We start from the raw sequence: 23260 nt of genomic DNA, 5'->3' as shown, positions 1-23260 counted from the left end.
ATTCACCTGACTGTTTGGCAAAATAATTCCACTACAATAGTGCGCTTGTGCGGAGAGATTGATTATACCACCAAGGATGTGTACAGACGTGATTTTCACCAAGCAGAATAAACATCACGCACAAAGCACTATGGGATTGGTAGTCTTGAAAATAACAGTCACGTGTTGCACCAATTTAAAAGCAGGCTCAAGCGCACCTGGGCGCTTGTAAACCAGTCCGTGAACAAGGCAACACGCCGAAACGTTGGACTAATGGAAACAGGCGCTTGCAAATTTCGAATAAAATCATTCCCATCTGTATTGGGCCTCACCTTGTGTGTTTTGCGAAGCGAATCTAATGGGCTGCCCCGCGCCCATCTGTGAGGCCGCCCTGAAGGACCGGGAGCTCCGGTAACAGGGGAACGCCTTGTGCTTCTTTGGAATGTTTAATGAGGAGCTTGGTCCACTCACACCCCTCAGCCTACAACAGGATTGCCACTGAGCAAAGAAAAGGTTGGTGCGTGGAAGGGATTCTGGCAGAGTTACATGCTGTCAAGATCGTGCAGTATGAGGATGACTTTTTCCTAATTGTAAATAATTACATGAGAGCAGCGGTAAAATTTTATTCACCTGACTGTTTGGCAAAATAATTCCACTACAATAGTGTGCTTGTGCGGAGAGATTGATTATACCACCAAGGATGTGTACAGACGTGATATTCACCAAGCAGAATAAACATCACGCACAAAGCACTATGGGATTGGTAGTCTTGAAAATAACAGTCACGTGTTGCACCAATTTAAAAGCAGGCTCAAGCGCACCTGGGCGCTTGTAAACCAGTCCGTGAACAAGGCAACACGCCGAAACGTTGGATTAATGGAAACAGGCGCTTGCAAATTTCGAATAAAATCATTCCCATCTGTATTGGGCCTCACCTTGTGTGTTTTGCGAAGCGAATCTAATGGGCTGCCCCGCGCCCATCTGTGAGGCCGCCCTGAAGGACCGGGAGCTCCGGTAACAGGGGAACGCCTTGTGCTTCTTTGGAATGTTTAATGAGGAGCTTGGTCCACTCGCACCCCTCAGCCTACAACAGGATTGCCACTGAGCAAAGAAAAGGTTGCTGCGTGGAAGAGATTCTGGCAGAGTTACATGCTGTCAAGATCGTGCAGTATGAGGATGACTTTTTCCTAATTGTAAATAATTACATGAGAGCAGAGGTAACATTTTATTCACCTGACTGTTTGGCAAAATAATTCCACTACAATAGTGCGCTTGTGCGGAGAGATTGATTATACCACCAAGGATGTGTACAGACGTGATTTTCACCAAGCAGAATAAACATCACGCACAAAGCACTATGGGATTGGTAGTCTTGAAAATAACATTCACGTGTTGCACCAATTTAAAAGCAGGCTCAAGCGCACCTGGGCGCTTGTAAACCAGTCTGTGAACAAGGCAACACGCCGAAACGTTGGACTAATGGAAACAGGCGCTTGCAAATTTCGAATAAAATCATTCCCATCCGTATTGGGCCTCACCTTGTGTGTTTTGCGAAGCGAATCTAATGGGCTGCCCCGCGCCCATCTGTGAGGCCGCCCTGAAGGACCGGGAGCTCCGGTAACAGGGGAACGCCTTGTGCTTCTTTGGAATGTTTAATGAGGAGCTTGGTCCACTCGCACCCCTCAGCCTACAACAGGATTGCCACTGAGCAAAGAAAAGGTTGGTGCGTGGAAGGGATTCTGGCAGAGTTACATGCTGTCAAGATCGTGCAGTATGAGGATGACTTTTTCCTAATTGTAAATAATTACATGAGAGCAACGGTAAAATTATATTCACCTGACTGTTTGGCAAAATAATTCCACTACAATAGTGCGCTTGTGCGGAGAGATTGATTATACCACCAAGGATGTGTACAGACGTGATTTTCACCAAGCAAAATAAACATCACGCACAAAGCACTATGGGATTGGTAGTCTTGAAAATAACAGTCACGTGTTGCACCAATTTAAAAGCAGGCTCAAGCGCACCTGGGCGCTTGTAAACCAGTCCGTGAACAAGGCAACACGCCGAAACGTTGGATTAATGGAAACAGGCGCTTGCAAATTTCGAATAAAATCATTCCCATCTGTATTGGGCCTCACCTTGTGTGTTTTGCGAAGCGAATCTAATGGGCTGCCCCGCGCCCATCTGTGAGGCCGCCCTGAAGGACCGGGAGCTCCGGTAACAGGGGAACGCCTTGTGCTTCTTTGGAATATATATATATATACATATATATATATATATATATATATATATATATATATATATATATATATATATATATATATATATATATATATATATATATATATATATATATTATCTACTGGTGGTAGCCAGTTATACTTAGGATCGTGTTTCCATAGGAAATCTGAAAATTCTATTTTGAATAACTTTGGCGCCGGTTGACGAATCCTCGCAAAATGTTCAAAACAAATGGGGCGCTCCGCTCAGCTCCTACCCTGAAAGTCTCCGGGTGATTCGTCAAGCGGGGGCCGAGAAAAAAGGGGGTCCCAAAACACGTTTTCCCCATGCATTTTCCCATAGGACCTTTAGTCGAAGGTACAGCCCGAACGGCTGAACAGAATTACTTGAAATTTGACAAAGGGGTAGTCCTCAGGTCAGGGAAGTGCCTTTTGCATATCTGGAGTCAATCTGTTCAGTATTTCCTGAGGAAATTGCATTTAAAAGCATATAAATATCTATAAGCGCGCACTGGGCGCGCACCGTGCGCGCACCCTAACGTGCGCGAGCGTAATTCTGATTGGTTGTTAGATGTCAGTCAACATTCGAATCGGTCAAAATCAGGAAGTGTCGGCCGCCATTTTGTCTGTCACACTGAAAAGGAAAGGGGACAGGGAAGAGAGTTCCTGACCCCCTAGCCTTTGTCAGGGGGTCACAGAAGGACCCCCACCGGTGAAAAAAACATTTTTTTTTTTTTTAAACAATCCCGGGGTGCGAGCACGGTGCCCGCACAGTGCGGGGTGTGCGCATGGTGCGCGCACGGCGCACGGTGCGCACAGCGCACCGTGTGCCCCACGCGCATGGTGCGCTTCGCGCAACGCGCGTGCACGGTGTGCACAGTGAAAAACCTTAAAAAATATATATATATTAATAAATACATAACTTAGCATTTAAAAAAACGTACAAATTCACTTAAAAAACCATAGGTTTCACACACGTTATAGTTAGGAATTAGCATTTAAAAAACCTTGCAAATTCACTTAAAAAACCATAGGTTTCACACAGGTTATAGTTAGGTGGACATTTCACTCATAAAAAACCAATGAAATTCCCCCGTTATAGTTAGTTCAGATAACTATAACTCGCGCGACCGCCACTCTATCACAAGGATGATGTCATGAGTGATGCCACTGACCATTTCATGAGTGATGTAATATGTGACGTCATGAGCAGTGGATTGCGCGCGCGCGAGTTATAGTTATCTGAACTAACTATAACGGGGGAATATCATTGGTTTTTTACGAGTGAAATGTCCACCTAACTACCTGTGTGAAACCTATGGTTTTTTAAGTGAATTTGCAAGGTTTTTTAAATGCTAATTCCTAACTATAACGTGTGTGAAACCTATGGTTTTTTAAGTGAATATATATATATATATATATATATATATATATATATACCATTTGAAAATACTCACAACAGCATACAAGCAATACCCCACATAGGGTATAGTATATACCATAACGGTATCACTCTTGAGCCTAAACTCTTCTCCAGAGTAATTCAAATGGTAAGCCTGTATAACAGGTCTCAGATAAACAATATAGCATAATAAATTAAACACTGAAAAACTGTTGACAGAGTCCAGCACTTCTGCAACTAGCAGAATAACCAAGAAAACCACTTATCGTAGAACATAACTTCTGTAATCCCAACTGCCCGGGATTAAAAAGAAGTAGGTGTCAATAACCTTTGTATTAAGCAAAACACTAACCTGGATGTACTAGTTGAAATACATCATGACTCAGTCATGTAGATACCTCTATACACAAGATCAACTCCCAACTCAAGCTTACAAAATAACTCAAGAGGACTTGTCAGATCAATCAGCTCTGAATCGCCTAAGGCCGAATCAGCCTGTTCACCAAATAAGTGGACACCATTAAATGGCATATCTTTAAGGCTCTCCTGCACAGTCTCAGAAAACCCAGGCTGACACAGCCACTCATGCCTACACAGACAAACCGACTGAGCCATGGCTCTACTCAAAGAATGCATAGTGTCCATACTACATTTTATAGGGAATCTTGTGGCCTCCTGGCCATCTTGCACCACATGCAATAACTCATTCCTGGCTTCCTCTGATTGAGAAGGCAGCCTCTGCACCACGGAATCCCATAAGGCATGCGAAAACCTACCTATAACACATTTAGTGTTAAGAGATCTCAAAGCTCTGCTTACAGAAGAAAATATATTCCTTCCACAACACTCTAACCATCTGGATTCCTTGCCCAATAGAACAAAACTCAGGGCATAAGGGCCCGAAGAAGCTGTAGGAGCTTGAACCACCAGTCCTTTTGTAGTGGGTGTTGCAGGAGACAATGAGTGTCTTCTAATAGCCTGCAGCTCAGTCAAATGGAGCTCCTGACACAGGCTTTGCCCAGGCTCCCATAAGAAGATCAAACAGAGGTACCTTAAAAGGGAGCACGTCATCCAACCCTGTCTCGCCTTGATGAAGAATATTCACTAAGGGGTCCGTGGAGAATTTCACTAAGGGAAATTGGAAATCCAACACCATAGCTGCCCTCTTCAATATTTCAGTCAACGAGGCACTTTCCTCCGTTGCCATACCAAGTGGGGAAAGTAAATCTGAAACTGGGGAGGCCTCTAATGCACTAACCTCCCCAGTTCAGGCAGCCAATTCCTAACCACAGGAGGCTGGACAACATCATGCAAAGGGTCTTCACCCCCAATATTCTCCCCTTCAGTTTTCAAACTGTGTATTCCCATAGGAAAAACAGACAAGGGCTGTAAAATACAGCAAGGAGAGCCCAAAGAAGCCGGGACTGTCGGCACCGCACCCGACAGTGGCATTGTGTTGATGTCGGAAATAGTAATAGGATCGACATCTACCGGCACCGCTGACATCGCCGGCCGACTGGGCACCGGCACCATCTCGAATCAGGCAACGGATTCAGAGATCCTAACTGTCACCTGTGAAGACCCAGTCAGGGTTTCTCCTGCTTCCATAGGGCCAGAGTCGCGCCAGATGGAGCCAGATGCCCACAAATCTTTTGTAGGGAGAAATAATATTCCCTCATTTGGTCTAGAGTCGCCCTGGCTCCAGGATAGTTAGGGAGGCGCGGACAAGACTCTTGTAAGTACTCCTCAACCGACGGCTGGGAGACAACACCAGACTTATGTTTTGACCATTGGGTTCTCTGAGCCTTCCCTGACGTCAACGGAGGCAACCCCTAATCCAAATGACTCCTCGACAGGTCCCTGGAATTCGGTGAGGGGTGACGATGCCACGGTTTCTCCGAAAAGCGCGACACCAGGAGTTTCCTAAGCCACTCTTTCAATGCCTTTGGACAAACACGCTGCCAGGAACTGCATTCCTCTGAGTCGTGGTGTACTCTGAGGCACCATAAACATATGGTATGCGGATCTATGATTGACAACTATGTGTCACAAGTTCCGCAGTGTTCACACCCAGACGACATCATCTGAAAATAGCACACTGTTCTCTCAACAAGACGTTGAGATAGGCCTTAAAAAAAACAGCCTTAACCGCTCTGGATCCACGTTGCAAGCACGGAAAAGAAGAAACTGATGTCAGCGCATTGGAGAGGGAGTTATATGGTCTCCATCAATGCCACATCCAGTGGACTAAGTTGGTGCGGAGTAACGCCACACCCTCTGCTGGCGCGCAGACGTGCCGTGGCAAAAAGTTTCCGGATCCAGTCTTGCACTTGAGGGAGATTCTAAAGTAAGGAATCTGCAGCTAGAAGTCTCTATCAGATAACATGGATGCTTGAGATAGCAATTGGAGATTGCAGTTTTTTATCAAATGACTAAAGGGTGGATAAAGTTAGAGGAAGTATTTACATCATATGTTTGCATGATGGGGACATGTTATAAAACCTGTACCATATTGCAGGTGTACCATTTGGCTCTAAAATAAGATGGGTCTAAACAATGAATTAAGTTCTTCCATGCTTGAAGTATAATTTAGTTTATATAATGGTCAGACGCACCCATCAATATGATCAAGGAGGCGGGTCCCTTTAAGATTTGAGAGGTATGAAACGCGGGATGGAAACAAAGACCTTACAAATGTCTCTATGAACCATGAAGAGAAAAGAGTGGCAATTAGGTGGGACATACACTGGATATATCAGAAAATACTTAATTCAGAGTTTGTTTATGTTGAATCATAAAAGGATATACTCTAATCATCTTAAAGATTTCTGAGTGTGGCTGTTTCGTACGAGAAGTTAAGGGAGCTGATGTGAATAGTTCATGGATACCATTGAGAGAAAACTAAAGAAATAATAATGTTTGTTGTTTAATTAGGGAAATATTTGTTGTACACATTAGTGATTGTCTAATTGTTTGTTTGTATTATTTCTAGATTGTCTTTGTATAATATGTGTTAATATAACAAATGGAAGATCAAAATAATTTAATGCCTAGAATAAGTATAGGATCATTCCACCGAAGAACTTGAACGATCTAGATTTCACAATCTACCTGCACTGACTAATTTTACATGAAAAAGTGTGGCTCATAATGGTACCATGAAGTATTATGGGAGATGTGGCTATTCTTAAAGACTTGAAGAAATGGACTGTTTTTATTTGTTTGTGGTTATGTTTTACTGTGTTTAACATCCATTTGTTTCTATGAATTATATACTAGGAAAATATATATTTACATTTAATAAAACATATTTTCTATATATTTGGCATCCATGTTAGTTTTTTACAGTTGGCTCAGGTTGATATTTAAAAGAGTGTCATTGTTGATTGAAGAACAAGTTACTTACCTTCGGTAACGCTTTATCTGGTAGAGACAATATCTAGCTGCAGATTTCTTACCTTTGAATTTCCCAGGTGTCGTACTGGATCCAGAAACGATTGCGGGAGCAGTACCCGTGCACGCCTTTGGTTGAGTTTGTAACGTTCCGTGCGGCGTCGTTGATGCCGGAAGTGACATCGCGGTCACCTATATCGGTGCCACCGAGGTGTGCGGACGTCAGTTATTTTCCACGACTTTCCACACCAGGAGAGCAGGGCCGTGAAGTAAACTGACTAGTGTGTGTCAAAACTAGGGCCCTGAAAGGGGAAAAACCCTAGTCCTAAAAAGTGTCCACAGAGCAGGGAAGCATAGGTGGGTCAGTAAGCAATCTGCAGCTAGATATTGTCTCTACCAGATAATGTGTTACTGAAGGTAAGTAACTTATTCATCTGATCATGACTTCTAGCTGCAGATTCCTTGCCTTTGAATAGATACCCAAGCCATACCATCCTGGCGTTGGGCCGCGGACAAATTGACTAAACCAAGAAGTCCTGCAGGACCGAACGGGCAAAATGCCCGTCCAGGCAGTAGTGTTTGGCAAACGTGTGCAAAGACGACCACATAGTTGCCTGGCAGAATTCCAGGACTGGAACTCCATGAGTTAACGCCATGGTTGCAACATTTACTCTGGTGGAATGGGCTTGTAAGTCCCTAGGAGGCACCTTTATAGCCAGGGCGCAGCAAACCTTGATACAGAGAATGACAGATCATGAAATAGTCAGTTGCTGAACTTCCCAACCTTTTTTAGCTCCTACATAGCCTACGATGACTTGGTCGTTCACCAGGAACTCTATTGTGCAGTCAAAGTAGAACAACAACGCTCTTTTTGGGTCCAGACCGTGGAGTTGCTTTTCCTCTTTAGAGGGATGTAGAGGGGAATAAAAGGTGGGCAGGGTGACAGATTGTCCCAACTGGAATGGGGCCACAACTGTAGGTAGAGAAGAGGTCCGGAAAATTGTGTAGTGCTTCAAAGGGAACACACATGCATGGCCTCGTAAAACTTTTTTATTTGAGAGGGGTGTCGCTAAGCTCCCGGAAATGGGGGAGACGCAGAGTCGGACCTGGCAAAGGTTCCACAGAACTGTGTCTGGAACGTCGATGTTCCCAACTCGTCTCGTCAATTCTTGATGGGCGAGGTGTTTAAACTTCTTTTTTTTGTGTCTCTTCCCTGAGTGGACTAAGGACCTCGAGTGCGATGAAGAGGACTTAGGGCTCCTTGAGCGTTCCCGCGACCTTCTTCTCGATCGGGACTGAGACCTCCTAGAAGTCATGCTAGATGACATTGACTGCCAAGCTGCAAGCAGCTTTACGGGCCACTCCCTCAAAGCCTTCAGCGACATGCCCCGGCAGTTCGAGTACTACTTTGAGTCGTGATCACGCTCGAGACACCATAAGCATACCATGTGGCAGATGGTAACTGGCATGGCGCGGTGACAGGAGCCACACTGCTTAAACCTTACCTTTCTAGATGAGATTCTCAACACACATGAAAAAATATTCTACAAAATGCTGAAAAAGTCTGTCAAAAAGAGCCAGAGCGGTAGCTCTTCTCCCGATCAGCTAACTGTTGCAGAAAGAAAAGAACCGATGTCCGTGGGTGGCACCATTATAGGTAACCACAACGTCACTTGCAGCACCAAATATGCTGCGCAGAACCAAATGAAGCCACCCGATGGTGTGCAGAGGTACTGTTCATGAAAAAGTTTCCGGATCCAGTCTGACGCCTGAGAAATTTAAAGGTAAAGAATCTGCAGCTAGAAGTCTCTTTCAGATTGATATTTTGTTATTTCAGCAATACCTAGGGGAGCTATGCTGCTGTTTCTGGTACTTTTGTAGACACTCACTGAGAGCTTACTGACTGCCATTTCAACTCAACAATTCTATCTCTTCTAATTCTTGATCTCGCAGCTGCATTTTACATAGTCCACCACCCCACTGTACTCACAATTTTGGAGGGTGAGAATTGAAGGGATTGCTTTGTACTGGATGTTAAAAATCGGGTTTCTGGTTGGCATAGGTATGCACCCTGTCCAATCAGGAACCACAATCCTAGTCAGGGTAAGCCAGATACACACCCTAGATTAACCTGTCCTCACCCTCTGGTAGCTTGGCACAGAGCAGTCAGGCTTAACTTAAGATGTAATGTGTCAACTACTGTGCAACACTTTAAACAGTTAAACAGGAAAAACACTACACAAAAAGATAAAGCACCTATTTAGAAAAAGAGAGCTTAACAAAAGAGGAACAAAATGACAAAAAGTCAATAAGTATAACCAGAGCTATGAATTTTTAAAGTTAAAACTGAAATGTATGCTTAAAAGCATAAAGCGCCAAACATCTCACACTAGACCAGGTCAAATCCAAAAGTTCAGGCCAACCACAATGGAGTGCGGGTTGGATACAGGGACCAACCTTGTTCACTGCAAGGGGGCATGGCCAAGCCGCCGACCACATGGCCGCGCTGCGTTAAAGCTTCACCAGTACCACGCAGACCGGCAGCTATATCCGGCTTCTATTCGAGCTGAAGCCCCTTTCCGCGGCCCATATGAGCGCCTCATTATGTGGGGCATACCTTGTCGTGGCCGGACTGCAGATTCATCGAGGCGCCATGAAGATCCGATCGTCTGAGTGAATAGGGGAGGAGCGCACCTAGGCCGAGAATCCCGCTGGCCTCTCGCGAGCCGCCAAGAACAGAGGGGCACATCGGATGTGGAGTTTCGGGCCCGCACAGCAGCTGCATTGCGAGGTGAGTGCGCTGGGCGCGGGGGCGGTTGGTAATCTCCCGCCCCCTCCTCGACCCGTTATCTGCAGCTCCATCCCAGCCTGTTTGGTCGTGCAAGCCGGCACCTCGCCCCTGCAGGGACTTGGCCTGTGGTGAGCCTAGACTGCGAGGGGGGTGTCTGCGAGGGGGGTGTCTGTGAGGTGCGTGTCTGTGAGGTGCGCGGGCAGAATGGTGCCAGGGGCCTTGCCGCCGCCTCTGCTGACCAGCAGCTCCCGCACTAAGGAGAATGCCTGGAAGGCCCGGAGCCATAGATTCAGTGGCGCGGCCCGGGGCCCCTACAGTCTGCATTGCACCTGGATTGAGACCCTCCGGTGCCTTCAATGCTTATCTGTTGCTCGCCCTGCCACACACCGGCCGCCTGGGCGCTGATGAGCATGGGGAGAGACGACAGTCGCACAGTGGTCCTCCCTCACTGGGCCTAACACCTGCAGCCCAACCTCACACTGCCTTTCCAGCGGCAGGCCCTGAGGCGATCTGATCGGCCTCTCACTGCGATGCTACAAACGGGGACTTGGCTGCAACTCGCCTCCTGGTCTGGCTCAGCTCAGTCCTGCCCGTATTTCTTGTGGATTACTGTACACTTGTGCCTATGCAAAGAGAGAAACTGCTTTTCCGTTGCACCCCTAATAGGCACTTACCAATGCTGCAGCAGCTACGCCAAGCCCTCTTGGTCAGCAAGCGCTCCCGCCCAGCCTTCTGCGCACTGGAGATCCAAGTCCTACAGACGGCAGAGGTCAATGCACCGGCCCAATAGGCTTGAGCCTCACCCGACATCAGCAGCATCTATCCCAGGTTTAAGCAGCACACGTATCGCGGCCTAGCATCACTATTGCTTCCTCCTCCCATTCCCGCAGCGGCATGGGCCGTAAAGACCTCAAACAAAAGACCCTGCCATTTGAAAAAATCGCAGAACAAGGCTGCGACGACAAATCCACCATAGCGGAGAGCAATCAAGGAGTGGATAGCGCGGATGCTCTTACTGCACAAACATCCACACTTCTCCTGGAAATGAAGACGGACTTTCGTGCACTTGATGGGTGCTTCGACATGCTGGACAAGTGCCCGGAAGACATGGGGACCAAAATTCAATCACAAGATAGGCGGCTAGACCTGGCAGAAGCGAGAATATCCAACATAGAAGATGGAACGCTGCAATCCCTCAAATGGCTGGAACGGGTGGAACGCATCCTCAAAGACGTCTACATGAAGAACGAGGAACTCGAGGTGCGCAGTCGGCGCAACAACATTCGCATCTTAGGGGTTCCGGAGACCACATCAACAGGCCGCCTGGACCTCTTCATCGAGAAATTACTGGCAGACATGTTTGGAAGAGATTCCTTCACCCCGGATTTTGTGACAGAGCACGCTCACCACTCTCTGGGCCCCCGACCGAATCCAGGACCTCTTCCGCGGCCCATCATTGCCCGCATAATGAAGTTCCGCGACCGGGATACTGCTCTGTTTCTTGCCAGAGAAAAGGGTGAAACAGACTGTCAGGGCTCTAAAATTGTGCTGTACCCAGACTTTACTCTCATGGTGCAGGAGGCCTGTCGCAAGTTCAGTGGAGTCAAGGCCACCCTCAGAAACCTAGGCATGCGATACAGCATGCTCTATCCTGCGAGGCTGAAGGTTGATGTCAGCGGCCGTACACGCATCTTCGGCACTCCGACAGAAGCGCAGGAATTTTACTGCACCCTCAAACAGAGCAACACTCGCCCCGGGGTGGACGGAGGTGGGTCCTCGCCCCTGGGTAGCGGCTTCAACGCAAGCATGGAGCTGTTCTCCAGCTCAGGCACAGGCTGATCGGTGCACTTTATAAGATACTGTTTAATGACAATTACAAATTGGGATATCTATGTTCAGTTCATCAGTATGGTTTCAATGTCTGCTTAACTGGCGTGGCTTTGCCACCCCCCATGGTGTACACCCTTGGTTTATTTCTGGTTATTTGTATATACCTTGTTGGAGTTTTCGTAACTACAGCGCAAAGTCTATTGGTATATTGGGATACGCTTCAAGTTTGGGGTAATGTCTCCTTCTCTTCTGAAAGAGACTGGGTGGGGGTGGGGAGAGGTATTGTAGAGTTGATGCACAGTAGTTTACAAGAATATGGCTTAGAGGTTCTTATTTGGATACAGGCATGATTGTTGTCACATTTTGATTGTTTTCACTGTTGCATATACATGACATGTTCGAGATACACCCCTAATGGCACAGCTGGCACAGCTGGGTAATGTAGATGGTCCTTCGGGCTTGTCCCTCATGACCTGGAAAGTTAGGGGTCTAAACAACAACCGTAAAAGGAGACATGTTCTTCATTACCTCTTCAGACATAACGTGGATGTGGCTTATATACAGGAAACACATTTGTCCCAGGTGGACCCGCTCCGATTTGCTTCAAGTTGGGGCTTGCACTGCTATTTTGCCCACTTCAGCAACTACGCTAGGGGTACGGCCATACTGATTCACAAGCGAGTCACCTTTAGCTTCGGCTCCGTCATTAGAGATAAGGAAGGCAGATACGTACTGGTCATGGGATCGCTTATTGGTCATAGGGTGACATTGGTATGTGTGTACGCCCCAAACACGGATTCACCTGACCTTTTCCACGCACTACAAACACAGCTATTAAAGCTCGACCCCTGTCTGTTCCTGATTGGGGGGGATTTCCATCTAATCCCACACTAGATGGCACGGCATCCACCCCTGACACTAAACCGCGCTTCAGACACGTTCTCGTGGGCCTCTGCGACCAGCTTTCCCTAATTGACATCTGGCACCAGCGCAATCCCACCCACACTGACTACACACATTACGCTGGACAACACAACACCTGGACGAGAATTGACTATTGGCTAGTTTCCCCGGCTGCCTCCAATTGGTTTCAGACTCTTAAACGCTCCCTAGAACTTATTCAGACCACTCGCCAGTCCAGCTCCGTCTGCAGATCCCTCGTCCGGAGGGGTTTGAACGCCAATGGCACTTCCCGAGCCGAGCGATCCTTGATGATTTGTTTAGGGAAGAGGTGCACAAAGCTATTGAAGATTACTTCACTATAAACACAGGGTCGGTAGACTCACAGGCGGTCTTATGGGAAGGCTTTAAGACGTACATACGGGAAGTGTGCATAGCCAAGCATTCGGGTGTGCTGAAAAGTCTCCGCACCACCATCTCCCGTATTGAACGTGAACTCGCTGCCTTAGATGATGCCACAATTCACTCCTCAATCCCAGACGTATTGGTCCGGCAACTGGCTCTGCTGATTGAATTCTGCGACGCCGCGGACCGTAAGATCCTATACTTAGGTAAATACCAAACAGCTAGACGGTACAGAGAGGGTGAACGACCGGGCAGGGTGTTGGCACAAATGTTGAGGCCTCCCTACAACAAAGCATGCATCACTGAGATACACTCTTCTTTCGAACAGACCCTCACCTCTACCTCAGAGATTCATGAGGAGTTTTTAGAGTAATTCACTGCCTTGTACTCCACTAGAGCCGGCTCGACCTCTCGGCACAGGAGACTTACCTGTCAGAAATAGCTGTGGTGTATGTGGAAAAAGACATGCAAGATTTTCTCGCCAAGCCGACAACTGAAACCGAGGTCCTGGGTGCCATTGCCACCCTCCGTAACTCCTCCGCCCCCGGTCTTGACAGCTTCACCGGTAACTTTTATAAAACCTATAAAGATCTGCTGGCCCCGCAAATGATAGAGGTATATGCAGAGGCCCTCGAGAAGCAGATACTGCCCCCTACGCTTAGAGAAGCGGTCGTGATCCTTCTCCCCAAACCTGGGAAAGACCCCACATTATGTAATTTGCACAGGCCCTTGTCCCTCTTAAATTTAGACTTTAAAATACTAGCAAAAATTGTGGTCAATCGCCTCTCCCAGCTGATGGAATTCATCATTTCCTTGGCCCAATCAGGGTTTGTCCGCCGCCGCTCCACTTCTTTAAATCTTAGAACACTTTTTTTGGTCCTCCACAGAATCGATCCATCAGTTTCGGTGGCGGTCATCTTATTAGACACTGAGAAGGCCTTTGATTCTTTAGAATGGCCCTTCTTCCTCTCAGTTATGCGCCGTATGGGCATGCCGATGGGATTCATGGCCACCACCGTCCTACTATACAGCAGCCCCACAGCTCGGCTTTGCATAAACAGCATTCTGTCTCGTCCTTTCTCTCTTTCCCGCGGCACGCGACAGGGCTGCCAGCTGTCGCCCTTATATTTTAGCCATGGATCCTCTGATCCGGGACTTTCAGGAAAGACAGATACAAAGGGGCTTACAATTCAACACTGGCACCCTTCTAGTTTCTCTATATGAGTATGACACTATCCTCTACGTTAGAGACCCCCGGGTTAACCTGGAGCCCCTCATCAGAGAAATCCTCCGGTTAGGCCTCCTCTCCGGCCTAGGTATAAACGGGCACAAGTCAGTGATCTTCCCGCTCATCTCTAGCATGACCCCCTGGGAATGCGAATTCCCTTTGGAATGGTGCGCAGATTCTGTCAAGTACTTGGGCATCCATATACATCTTGATACTGCCCAGATCCTTCGACTCAATTATGGTCAAACTATTACTACACTCGAATCTCAGATTGAGAAATGGTTGCATTTACCCTTGTCCATAGCGGGTCGGGTTGCAATTCTTAAAATGATAGTACTGCCCAAATTCTTGTATCTCTTCAACAATACTCCTATCCCCATTACTAATGTTTTTTTTTACAATTGTGCAAACTCCTTATACAACTGGTATGGGGTGGTAAACAAGCCTGCGTCCGCTGGCAAACTCTTACCATACCTTACGACAGAGGTGGCTATAACATACCAGATTTCCAACGGTACTATTTAGCAGCTCAGTGCAGTTATGCCTATTCATGGTTCCACCCAGACGTGCAGATCCCCTATCTTCGCCCAGAGGCAAATTTTGTCCTTCCGGAACGGCTGTCGACTGTGCTACGCAAGGGAGTTCCCAGGGACCCCACTGACATACAGACAGTTTCCACCACAAGCTGGGCCTGGGACAAGCTGCGACGGGTCACCGCTGCTCCCTCACTGGCGAAAAACTGATCCAGCTCACCTTAATCAAGTTTGACATTACTACACTGCGGGACTTCTATCCTGAGGGGCATTTTTTTTCACCGTCAGAGGATGCCAGGTTTCAGGCCAGCACATTCATGGACAACTTCGTACTAAGTCGTAGCCGTTCTGCGCTGCGCGCCACCCTGCTTGGCTTCCCCTCGAACTGGAATACTTCCCCCCCTTAACACTCATAATAGAAAGCTCTACTGGGGCATATCTCATTTCCAAACTATACAAATCCTGCAGGTCCCTACGACCCGCTCATAACAACAAGGTTCGCACGGACTGGGAAACTGACTTGGGGCACCCTATCACGGACGATCAGTGGGCTAAATGTTGCACAGTGACACAGGATGTCTCACTAAACAGCAGACATAAGCTGCTACATTACAAGTTCCAACGTCAAATTTACTGCACCCCAGCTAAAGCACACAGACTGGACCCTGCCAGACCACACACATGCCGCAAGTGCGCAGCCCCGCACGTCGACTTCACTCACCTCACATGGACTTGCCCCAAGCTCCATACATACTGGGAGGAAGTACACTGCACATTAGGTGCCATTACGAAACTGACCCTTGCCCCCAGCGTTGCTGGGATATACCGTGAACTTTCCCAAAAATGTCCGACGTTTTGCATCTCCCAGTTTATTGTCAGGCAAACGCGAAGTCGCATTATTGTGGGGTTGCAGAGCTGCACCCACCCTGGTGGGTTGGTTACGAAGCCTGGCTTATTGCAACACTAATTGTGAGGTATATGCTGGTCTCCTACCTGGGACTTCTCGGCCGAAAGACATCTGGAGTCCTTACAATTTGCAGCAAGATCCTAGCTCCCAGCTACAAAACGGCATAGTCCCAGAAGGCGTGGGGTGACGTGCTTACCCTCAAACATCATTGGTCTGATATGTTCTAGTTGAATCCCTCAAGCAGTCTGCCTGGAAGTTTTTTACACCTTACTGTATCTATGGCTATATAAACAAGTTTGTGTCTTAAGCCATTCAATGCTACCTCTTGGACTGTGCAAAAATGGGTTAGCTTGGAGGACTGTCATTACTTTGCAATGTTATATTGTTACCAGGGTATTCTCTACCTGCTACATGTTGAAACTATGGTATAATGTGACACACAGTCAAAGTGTTTCTCTCTCTACATACTCACTGTTTTCATGCCAAGAACTTATCTTTGTCCATCTATGCCTGTAATAATTGATCTATTGCCAAAACGATAAATGAAGTAAAAAAAAAAAAAACCTTGTTCACTGCAAAGCACTTTGTTGCGTGGGCAGCGATGGCCCAATGCGTGGAGAAGAGGAGGCTGTGTGTCGTTGATGCCTTCGGATGTAGGTAATGCGTTGGCTCCGAGCTGCATAAGCCGGAGATGCGTCGTCAGTAAAGCACATGCTTCTTCGTCGAACCACACATGCGATTGCCTTGCGGCAGTGACATTCATTGCTGGAGATGCACTGGTTTTGGTACTTGTAGCACTTTATACCCACTTCAAAGGGCCCATGACTGCATTGTCACCACTTGGTAAGGCAAGACTTTCAGATGGCAGAGTCCAGGTGATGTAGGTGGATGGTTGGAAGTCTTCGATCTCCCAGAGACTTTAAAACAGAACGCAAGCAGACAAGGCATTTGTGGCACTTTTGTTCTGGGGTGGATCAATTCAGGTTCCAGACGGTCTCACTCCCTGGCAAGAGTACAGCAGAACAGGAGTCCAGCAGAGTGACAGTCCTTTCAGCAGCATAGCAGTCTTTCTTCCTGGTAGAGTAGCCAAAGGTCCAGAAGTGTACTGAGTTGGTGGTGTCAGAGGTCTAGTACCTATACCCAGTGGTGCCTTTAAAATGGGGCGGACTTCAAAGAGTGGCCTTTGAAGTGCACAGAATCCCTGCCCGTCCTGCCCTGGCTCCAGACTCCCTACAGTGGGTTTGCAGCCCTTTGCATGGGGGCATGACACAGACTACTCAGGTGCAGTGTCAGCACCTCCCTCCTATCCTGCACAGGATGGCCCATCAGGATGTAGATCGCTCATCAGTCCAACCTAAGCTGTCTAGAGGGAATGCACAAAGCCCAGCTGTCACCCACCTCAGACGTGTTTTCAAAAACAGGCAGAAATTGTGATTTCAGAGACACCAAACGTAGGGGTCCCATCTCTTCCCAATTGTAAATTACACTCATAAGATGTAATAAGGTAATTTCAATGTTAACCTATGGGGGAGATAGGCCTTGCAATAGTGATAAACGAATTTTTGAGCTTTTTACTACTAGGACATGTAAAACTTAAAAGTGATTGTCCTACTTTTTAGATATACTGCACCATGCCCTTGGGCTGTCCAGGGCCTTCTTTAGGGGTTACCTATATGCATTAAAAAGGAAGGTTTGGGCCTGACAAGAGGGTTAACTTGCCAGGTTGACATGGCAGTTTACAACTGCACAGATTGGGTCAGCAATGATAGATGTACAAGTCTACTGAAGTGGGTGGCACAATTAGTATTGCAGGCCACTAGCAGCATTTATTTACAGGCCCTAGGAACATGTAGTGCACTTTACGTGGGACAAATAGGTACATTAAATATGGCAATTGTGGATAAGCCAGACTTACCATGTTTCAAGCAGAGTGCACATTGACTTTAGCACTAGTTAGCAGTGGCAGAGTGTGCAGAGTCCTAAAGCCAGCAAAAAAACGAAGTCAGCAACAACAGGACTTCTGAAGGCAAAATGTCAGTGGAAACAAAGCCAAGGGTGCAAGTTCTAGCACTGGATCTCATCATAGCTTTGATCACTCTTTCACACAGATCTGTCTGAGATTTGAAACATAGGCTGATTATGCTCACTGTGCCCTTTTCCCATGCCTGCTGGCAGTCTACACAATGAAGGGATGGCAGCCCTCTTAAACTCAAGACAGCAAAACAGAAATCCTCACTTGAGAGGGCTGGTCAACCATACAGACATTTGCCCAATGACCCGAAAAATGTGATAATGCCTCAGTTTGAGACAGCAAGATTACCCACTCTGGTGCTATCATGGATGCCAAGCTTAAATTAGCCCCTTAAGCCAAAAAGCCATCATGTCACTCTGGATGCTAAAACATTTTGCCTTTCTTGGAGTTTACTCAGTGGATCCAGGAAATCATTCTCTTCCTGCCAACAGCATCTACTTGGCATCTCATGCCTAGACCTTGTCAGCTCTAGCAGCTCCTTCCCATGGCCAGGTTACTTTTCCATCTCGAATCTTGGAACCACATTTCATCAATTCTATAAACTACATTTTGCATCAGGAAATTAACAACATAGATGTCTTTTTCTTCTGACAAAACCTCTGAAATTATCAGAAAGGAACCACAGATCTAAGATGGCTCGATTACTTCTAATCCCTAGCATCAAGAAACGCCATATGTATGGTGCCATTTTCTCCATTCAGACCACTACACTTTTGCACTTTCGACTGATGTTAATAAGGAAACTCAGACATTTTCTTGAACTGAAGAAACCTTTACGACCCCAAATATTCTCCTAGAAGTCTGGTTTATTCTTTATTTATTTCACACTTTGGCAGGCTCCAAACTTTGACTGAGCGCAGAGTGGTGAATATGCTTGAGCTTTGATGCTGCTCACTCGTTCAGACCATTCCACCACGTCCACGGAGCAGACAGCTTGACCTTGCACCAAATCAGACTAGGCAACCAAGCATGCAAGCCTAGGCTTGGCCGCAATTTCATAAGGAGACCACACAGCATAAGCCACACTACAACTATGCACTCGACCAACTACATACACATGATCAGATGAAATTTGACGTAGGCAATCATACATACAAGCTCACACCTGCAATATATCGGAAATGGTAACCGGTCACACAAGCTCTGAGTGCCACCAAATCAGACAAAGCTACAGATGTGATCCTTCATTAAATAACACAAACATGGAGCATCACGCCATTTCATAATTACTTTGTGGATTATCACATAATCAATTAACCATAACAATTCTCGAATAAGATAGTCCTATGAATAGCAGGTAAAATGAATAAACCAGAACATTTGAAATCGATATGCATATTTTGCTCTGTTGCTAATGTCTTTAACAACTGTAACTAACCCTCAAATTCAAGAGCAGCAATGTATTCCTGTTGGATCCTGTTTTGTAATTCTTGTTTCTTTTGATTTGCAAAACTTTCTTCTGGTGTAGCTACAGGAGCAGGCGGTTCTGGTGAGCGATCTTGTGACAAGAAAACAGAAATAAAAGGTAAATATTTAAAAAAGTAAGTATGCACGCATTTGCTGGCAAGAATCAATGTCTTTTAAATGTACTTTTGTCATGGCCATGGCTATTAGTTATCTTACTGTTGCACGATGTATAAGCAAAAAGCCATCATAAAAGGAATTATAAATAAAAAATGGTAATTAGTGTAAATGTGTGCGGGAAGTAGGAAAATGCCATTCGCAATAGTAAAAGCCCCAGACATTATGCAATATAGTAAATCCGCATAATTAAATTGTGGTAGATTGTATCGTGGAAAGCCATGAAAGGTTACTAGGTCATCTGCACAAGGCTAATGATAACACACTACTGGCACAAACGCAGAAAAGGTAGTAGCAATAACATTACAACAAAATAATCTGTATTTCGGCATCCAGAAAACCCAGAATCCAGGGTTAAAACTGTACATTGCGGTCAAAGTTTTAGAACATCCGATTATTACTTCTCCAAATGAGTCAGGGCTGACACCTTCCTTATTGCTTACAACTTGCCGAGAAACATTGGGGCACATGTATCAAGCTATTTACCGATCACAAACGGGCCGATTCGCAGAATCGGGCCGTTTGCGACCGGTAAATAGCCATTTCCGAAGCATCAACCCAAAATTCATTTGCAAAATAGGTAATCGCTATTTTTGCGATTACCTATTTTGCGAATGCAGTTGGGGAATCGAAATTTGCAATTACCTATATGCAATGCAAGACGCATTCTCAGAATACGACTTTGCATTAAGGAATCACAAATTAACATCAACTTCAAGTTGATGTTAATATGCAAATCCTTTGAAAAATGCACAAAATTGCATTTTTCTCAGTGCGATGTGGTGCATATACTGCTCCCTAGGGCATATCTGTGCGCATCATGTGCACACACACCATTTTTGGGGGTGCATCATGGTGGCCTTTTGCTCCCTAGCATCCTTGAAATTGCATTCACAATTTGCGATTACCTAAATAGCAATCGCAATTTGCGAATGCTGTCCCATTCATTCCTATAGTGCTCTAGGCCCATAGGAATGAATGGGAAGGCATTCCCTAATAGCGAATCGCAAACGCTATTCGGGAATATGTAGGAATCGCAATTTAGTTTGCGATTCTTCCATGTATAAGGAATTGCGAGTCCTTAATAGCGATTCCTTAATAATCGCTATTAAGGAATCGCAATTCCTTTGCTTGATGCATGTGCTCAATTACTCCTTACGAACAGCGATAGGTTTAAGCTGTCCTTCCGTATAAAGCAGTCATGTGTGGCCCACCACAATGTTTGTAATTCAGACGTTAATGAGTGTGGGTTTTCAGATGGTCAGTATTAACTGCTAGAGAAGGCTGCGTGACAAAGAGGGACGACGCCATAAATGCATGCACCACAAACGTTGTAGTGCGTCATCTCCTTCTTGAAACGAACGCACCAGGTTGAATCTTGCTTTCAAATGTCAGTGTCGCAAAATGGCAGCAGTTTAGATTGTAATACTTGACTTTATCTCTCCTGTTCGTATATTTGATAACTGTCATGAACGTCACAGTTTATCATCAAAAACTCTTTATTCAGTTATTTTAAAACCATAATAGATACAATAATTAAAAGTCATACAGTAAAATAAATCAGGTACTCATTCAGCTGTAGGCGGAATATAAGTTAAAAGACAACATTCCATAAATACTGTCAATTTGGAGCAGTAAAGGATGAAAAAAAATGTTAAAAGCACCATCAGATTTAACCGTCAGATCACTCTCAATGGTATACCTAGATTCCACGGCGCCGTCTGAGCCTCACCCCCACTACTATAAAACTAGCCACATTGTACCATACAATCATGACCTTAGTGCTTGAAAGATAACAGCACTTGTGACTGCCTGTTTAGTTGTAAAAATATAGCAATAATAGGTGTTTAGTGGGGAGCCTGGAGCGTTTGGTCCCGGGCTCACTGCACCTGCTGCGCTATTGAAATTATGACCCAAGCACTTTCTAGATAACTGCACTTGTGACTGCCTGTTTATATGTAAAATATAGCAATATTAGGTGTTTAGAGGAGTTGTGACACCGTTTGGGTCTGGTGCTACTGCACCATTCAAATTATGACCCTGTTGTCTGCAAGGTAACTGCACTTGTGGCTGTCTGATTAGTAGTAAAATATAGCTCAGCTCTTGTATATTAACTTTATATTTAACATGAATGTTTAATATAACATTTAGAATTCGATCATAATGACAAGTTGATTAGGTTGAAAAATCTGATGTCTTCCTTTTCTGTGTGAAGAGATCTTATCTTGACAGTGAATGCATCTTAAACAGTGTGAACAGCTTTAGTAGAAGTATCATAATCATAAATGCGTGGAGCCAGGGAAAGTTAAAAAAAAAAGTTTCCCAAAAAGTGAATTAACACAGTAATTCGGCAAAAGGAACTGTTCAGAGCCACCTTTTCAGATATATTAAATACAAAAATACAAGAGATTTCACAAGCACAGTGCAAGCGGACAAAACCTAAAAAGAGTATATGCCAGTGAAAAGAGGGGTAAGGGAGCACATATCAGAAACAGATATATATAATTGTTAACTTATATGCAGTAAGAAAACTATTGTTGTAGGAGCAACATCAGCAAGCGAAAGAGGACTGCATTACAAGAGAGTACGGGAAAGCCAAACAATTTGTAATAACAAAGAAGGGAATGAGTCAGATAAGGCAGTACGTAAGTAATGTTTTAAAGAAAACATGACAAGGTAAGAGGGAAATATGCTGGTTGCACCAGACCAGACGGAGAGAAGAATGGGGTGAAATGAGAGGTGTGGCCATGACAGCAATGGTGGTGGCCGCTCTCCTGTGAGCTCCACGGCCAATGGACCCGCAGGCACCATTCCTGAGATGCTCCTGGTGTGAATCGGGAGTGAGGTGGGAGCTAAGCACATATAGGCACCAGAAAGAGACCCTGAACCTAGAGATGGGGATTCCAGTCGGCAGGCGGAATCAAAAGTGAAGGATGCTCTGACACCGAGTAGGGCCTACTGGAGGCTGCCGAGCATATTGCTGTGTAAGAGGTTCAGGGATGCGCAGAACAGCCCAGGAGTAGCGGAGGCCAGCGTACAGAGGCAGAGCCAAAGGCAGAAGAGGCCGGCATGACCTGGTGTGGGGTCCAGAGAACTGAGGGCTGCCAGCAGACTGGGCCTGCCCCTGCAGGGTACGGCTAGGAGCTGCAGTTGGAGCCCAGGCTGAGGTTGGTGATTGGCCAAGACATCACTGGCATTGGGCAGCGAGAGGCAAGAGTGCCCTACAATGCGTAGGGTGTCAGAGGTGGTGCGGCAGCTCCCCAGCAGACACCCCTTATGGCCTGCAGCAGTGCACCCCCCTGGTCTCGGGCACGAAGCCCCTGGCATATGTCCTCAGACAAGCAGAGCGGACACTGTTGACTGGGCCTGGTAGGAAGAGCACCAAGGGCGCTGATGCCAGAGTATGCCTTGGGGCTCCTCCACCCAACTGATGTCTCGCCCACGCATACCCTAGAAAAGGTGCCTGCAGTGAACAGGTGGATCCATCGAGGCGGAGCCTCCTTAAGGGCTCCAGTCTCCCCTTCTGACCCGGGTGGCTAGGGCTACTGAAAGCATGGTGAGCTGGTGCGATATAGTGAGGAGTGGTGGGACAGGAGAGACAATGGTGCAGCCCAAGAGCCTAAGAGCATCGTGGTCAGCCTTCGCACAGGACTCTGAAATGAGTCAGCAAAAGTGGCACCAGAGCACAAATTTGAGACAGTGGTCTTGGACATGGCCCTGTTACAATCTGAGCATATGAATCTGGCTCCCAGGGTTACTGGGGCAGAGAACTCCTTGGCTGAGGTCACGCTGCTGGTAAAAGATGGGACATCCAAGATCAGGCAACTGCAAAAGGCCATTCAGCACCTGACTGATCGCTTGGAGGATGCAGAAGTTTGCTTCAGGTGGAATAATGTGCACATAATTGGCATCCCTGAAAAAAAGTAAAGGACCAAGGACTGAATTATTCCTTGAGCAATGGCTGCCTGAGACAGTACTGGGTGGACAGGCCTCCAAAAGGTACACAGTGGAGCGGGCCATAGGGTACTAGGGAGAG

The 23260-nt window shown here is 46.3% G+C and overlaps 1 protein-coding gene across 1 annotated transcript in view; it reads right to left on the bottom strand.

The window, feature by feature from the left end:
• SPEF2 (sperm flagellar and cilia associated 2) overlaps positions 1-23260 on the bottom strand; it is a 1083747-nt gene that overhangs the window by 341554 nt on the left and 718933 nt on the right. Inside the window, exon 26 of the mRNA XM_085631001.1 lies at positions 19022-19141. Coding sequence (XP_085487127.1) covers positions 19022-19141 — 120 coding nt within the window. The remainder of the gene's footprint in view (positions 1-19021; positions 19142-23260) is intronic.

This window comes from Triturus cristatus, chromosome 2_1 (assembly GCF_964204655.1).
Source record: "Triturus cristatus chromosome 2_1, aTriCri1.1, whole genome shotgun sequence".
NCBI lineage: Eukaryota > Metazoa > Chordata > Amphibia > Caudata > Salamandridae > Triturus > Triturus cristatus.
The sequence above is the reverse complement of the archived record's forward strand: the minus strand, read 5'-3'. Positions and strand labels throughout refer to the sequence as shown.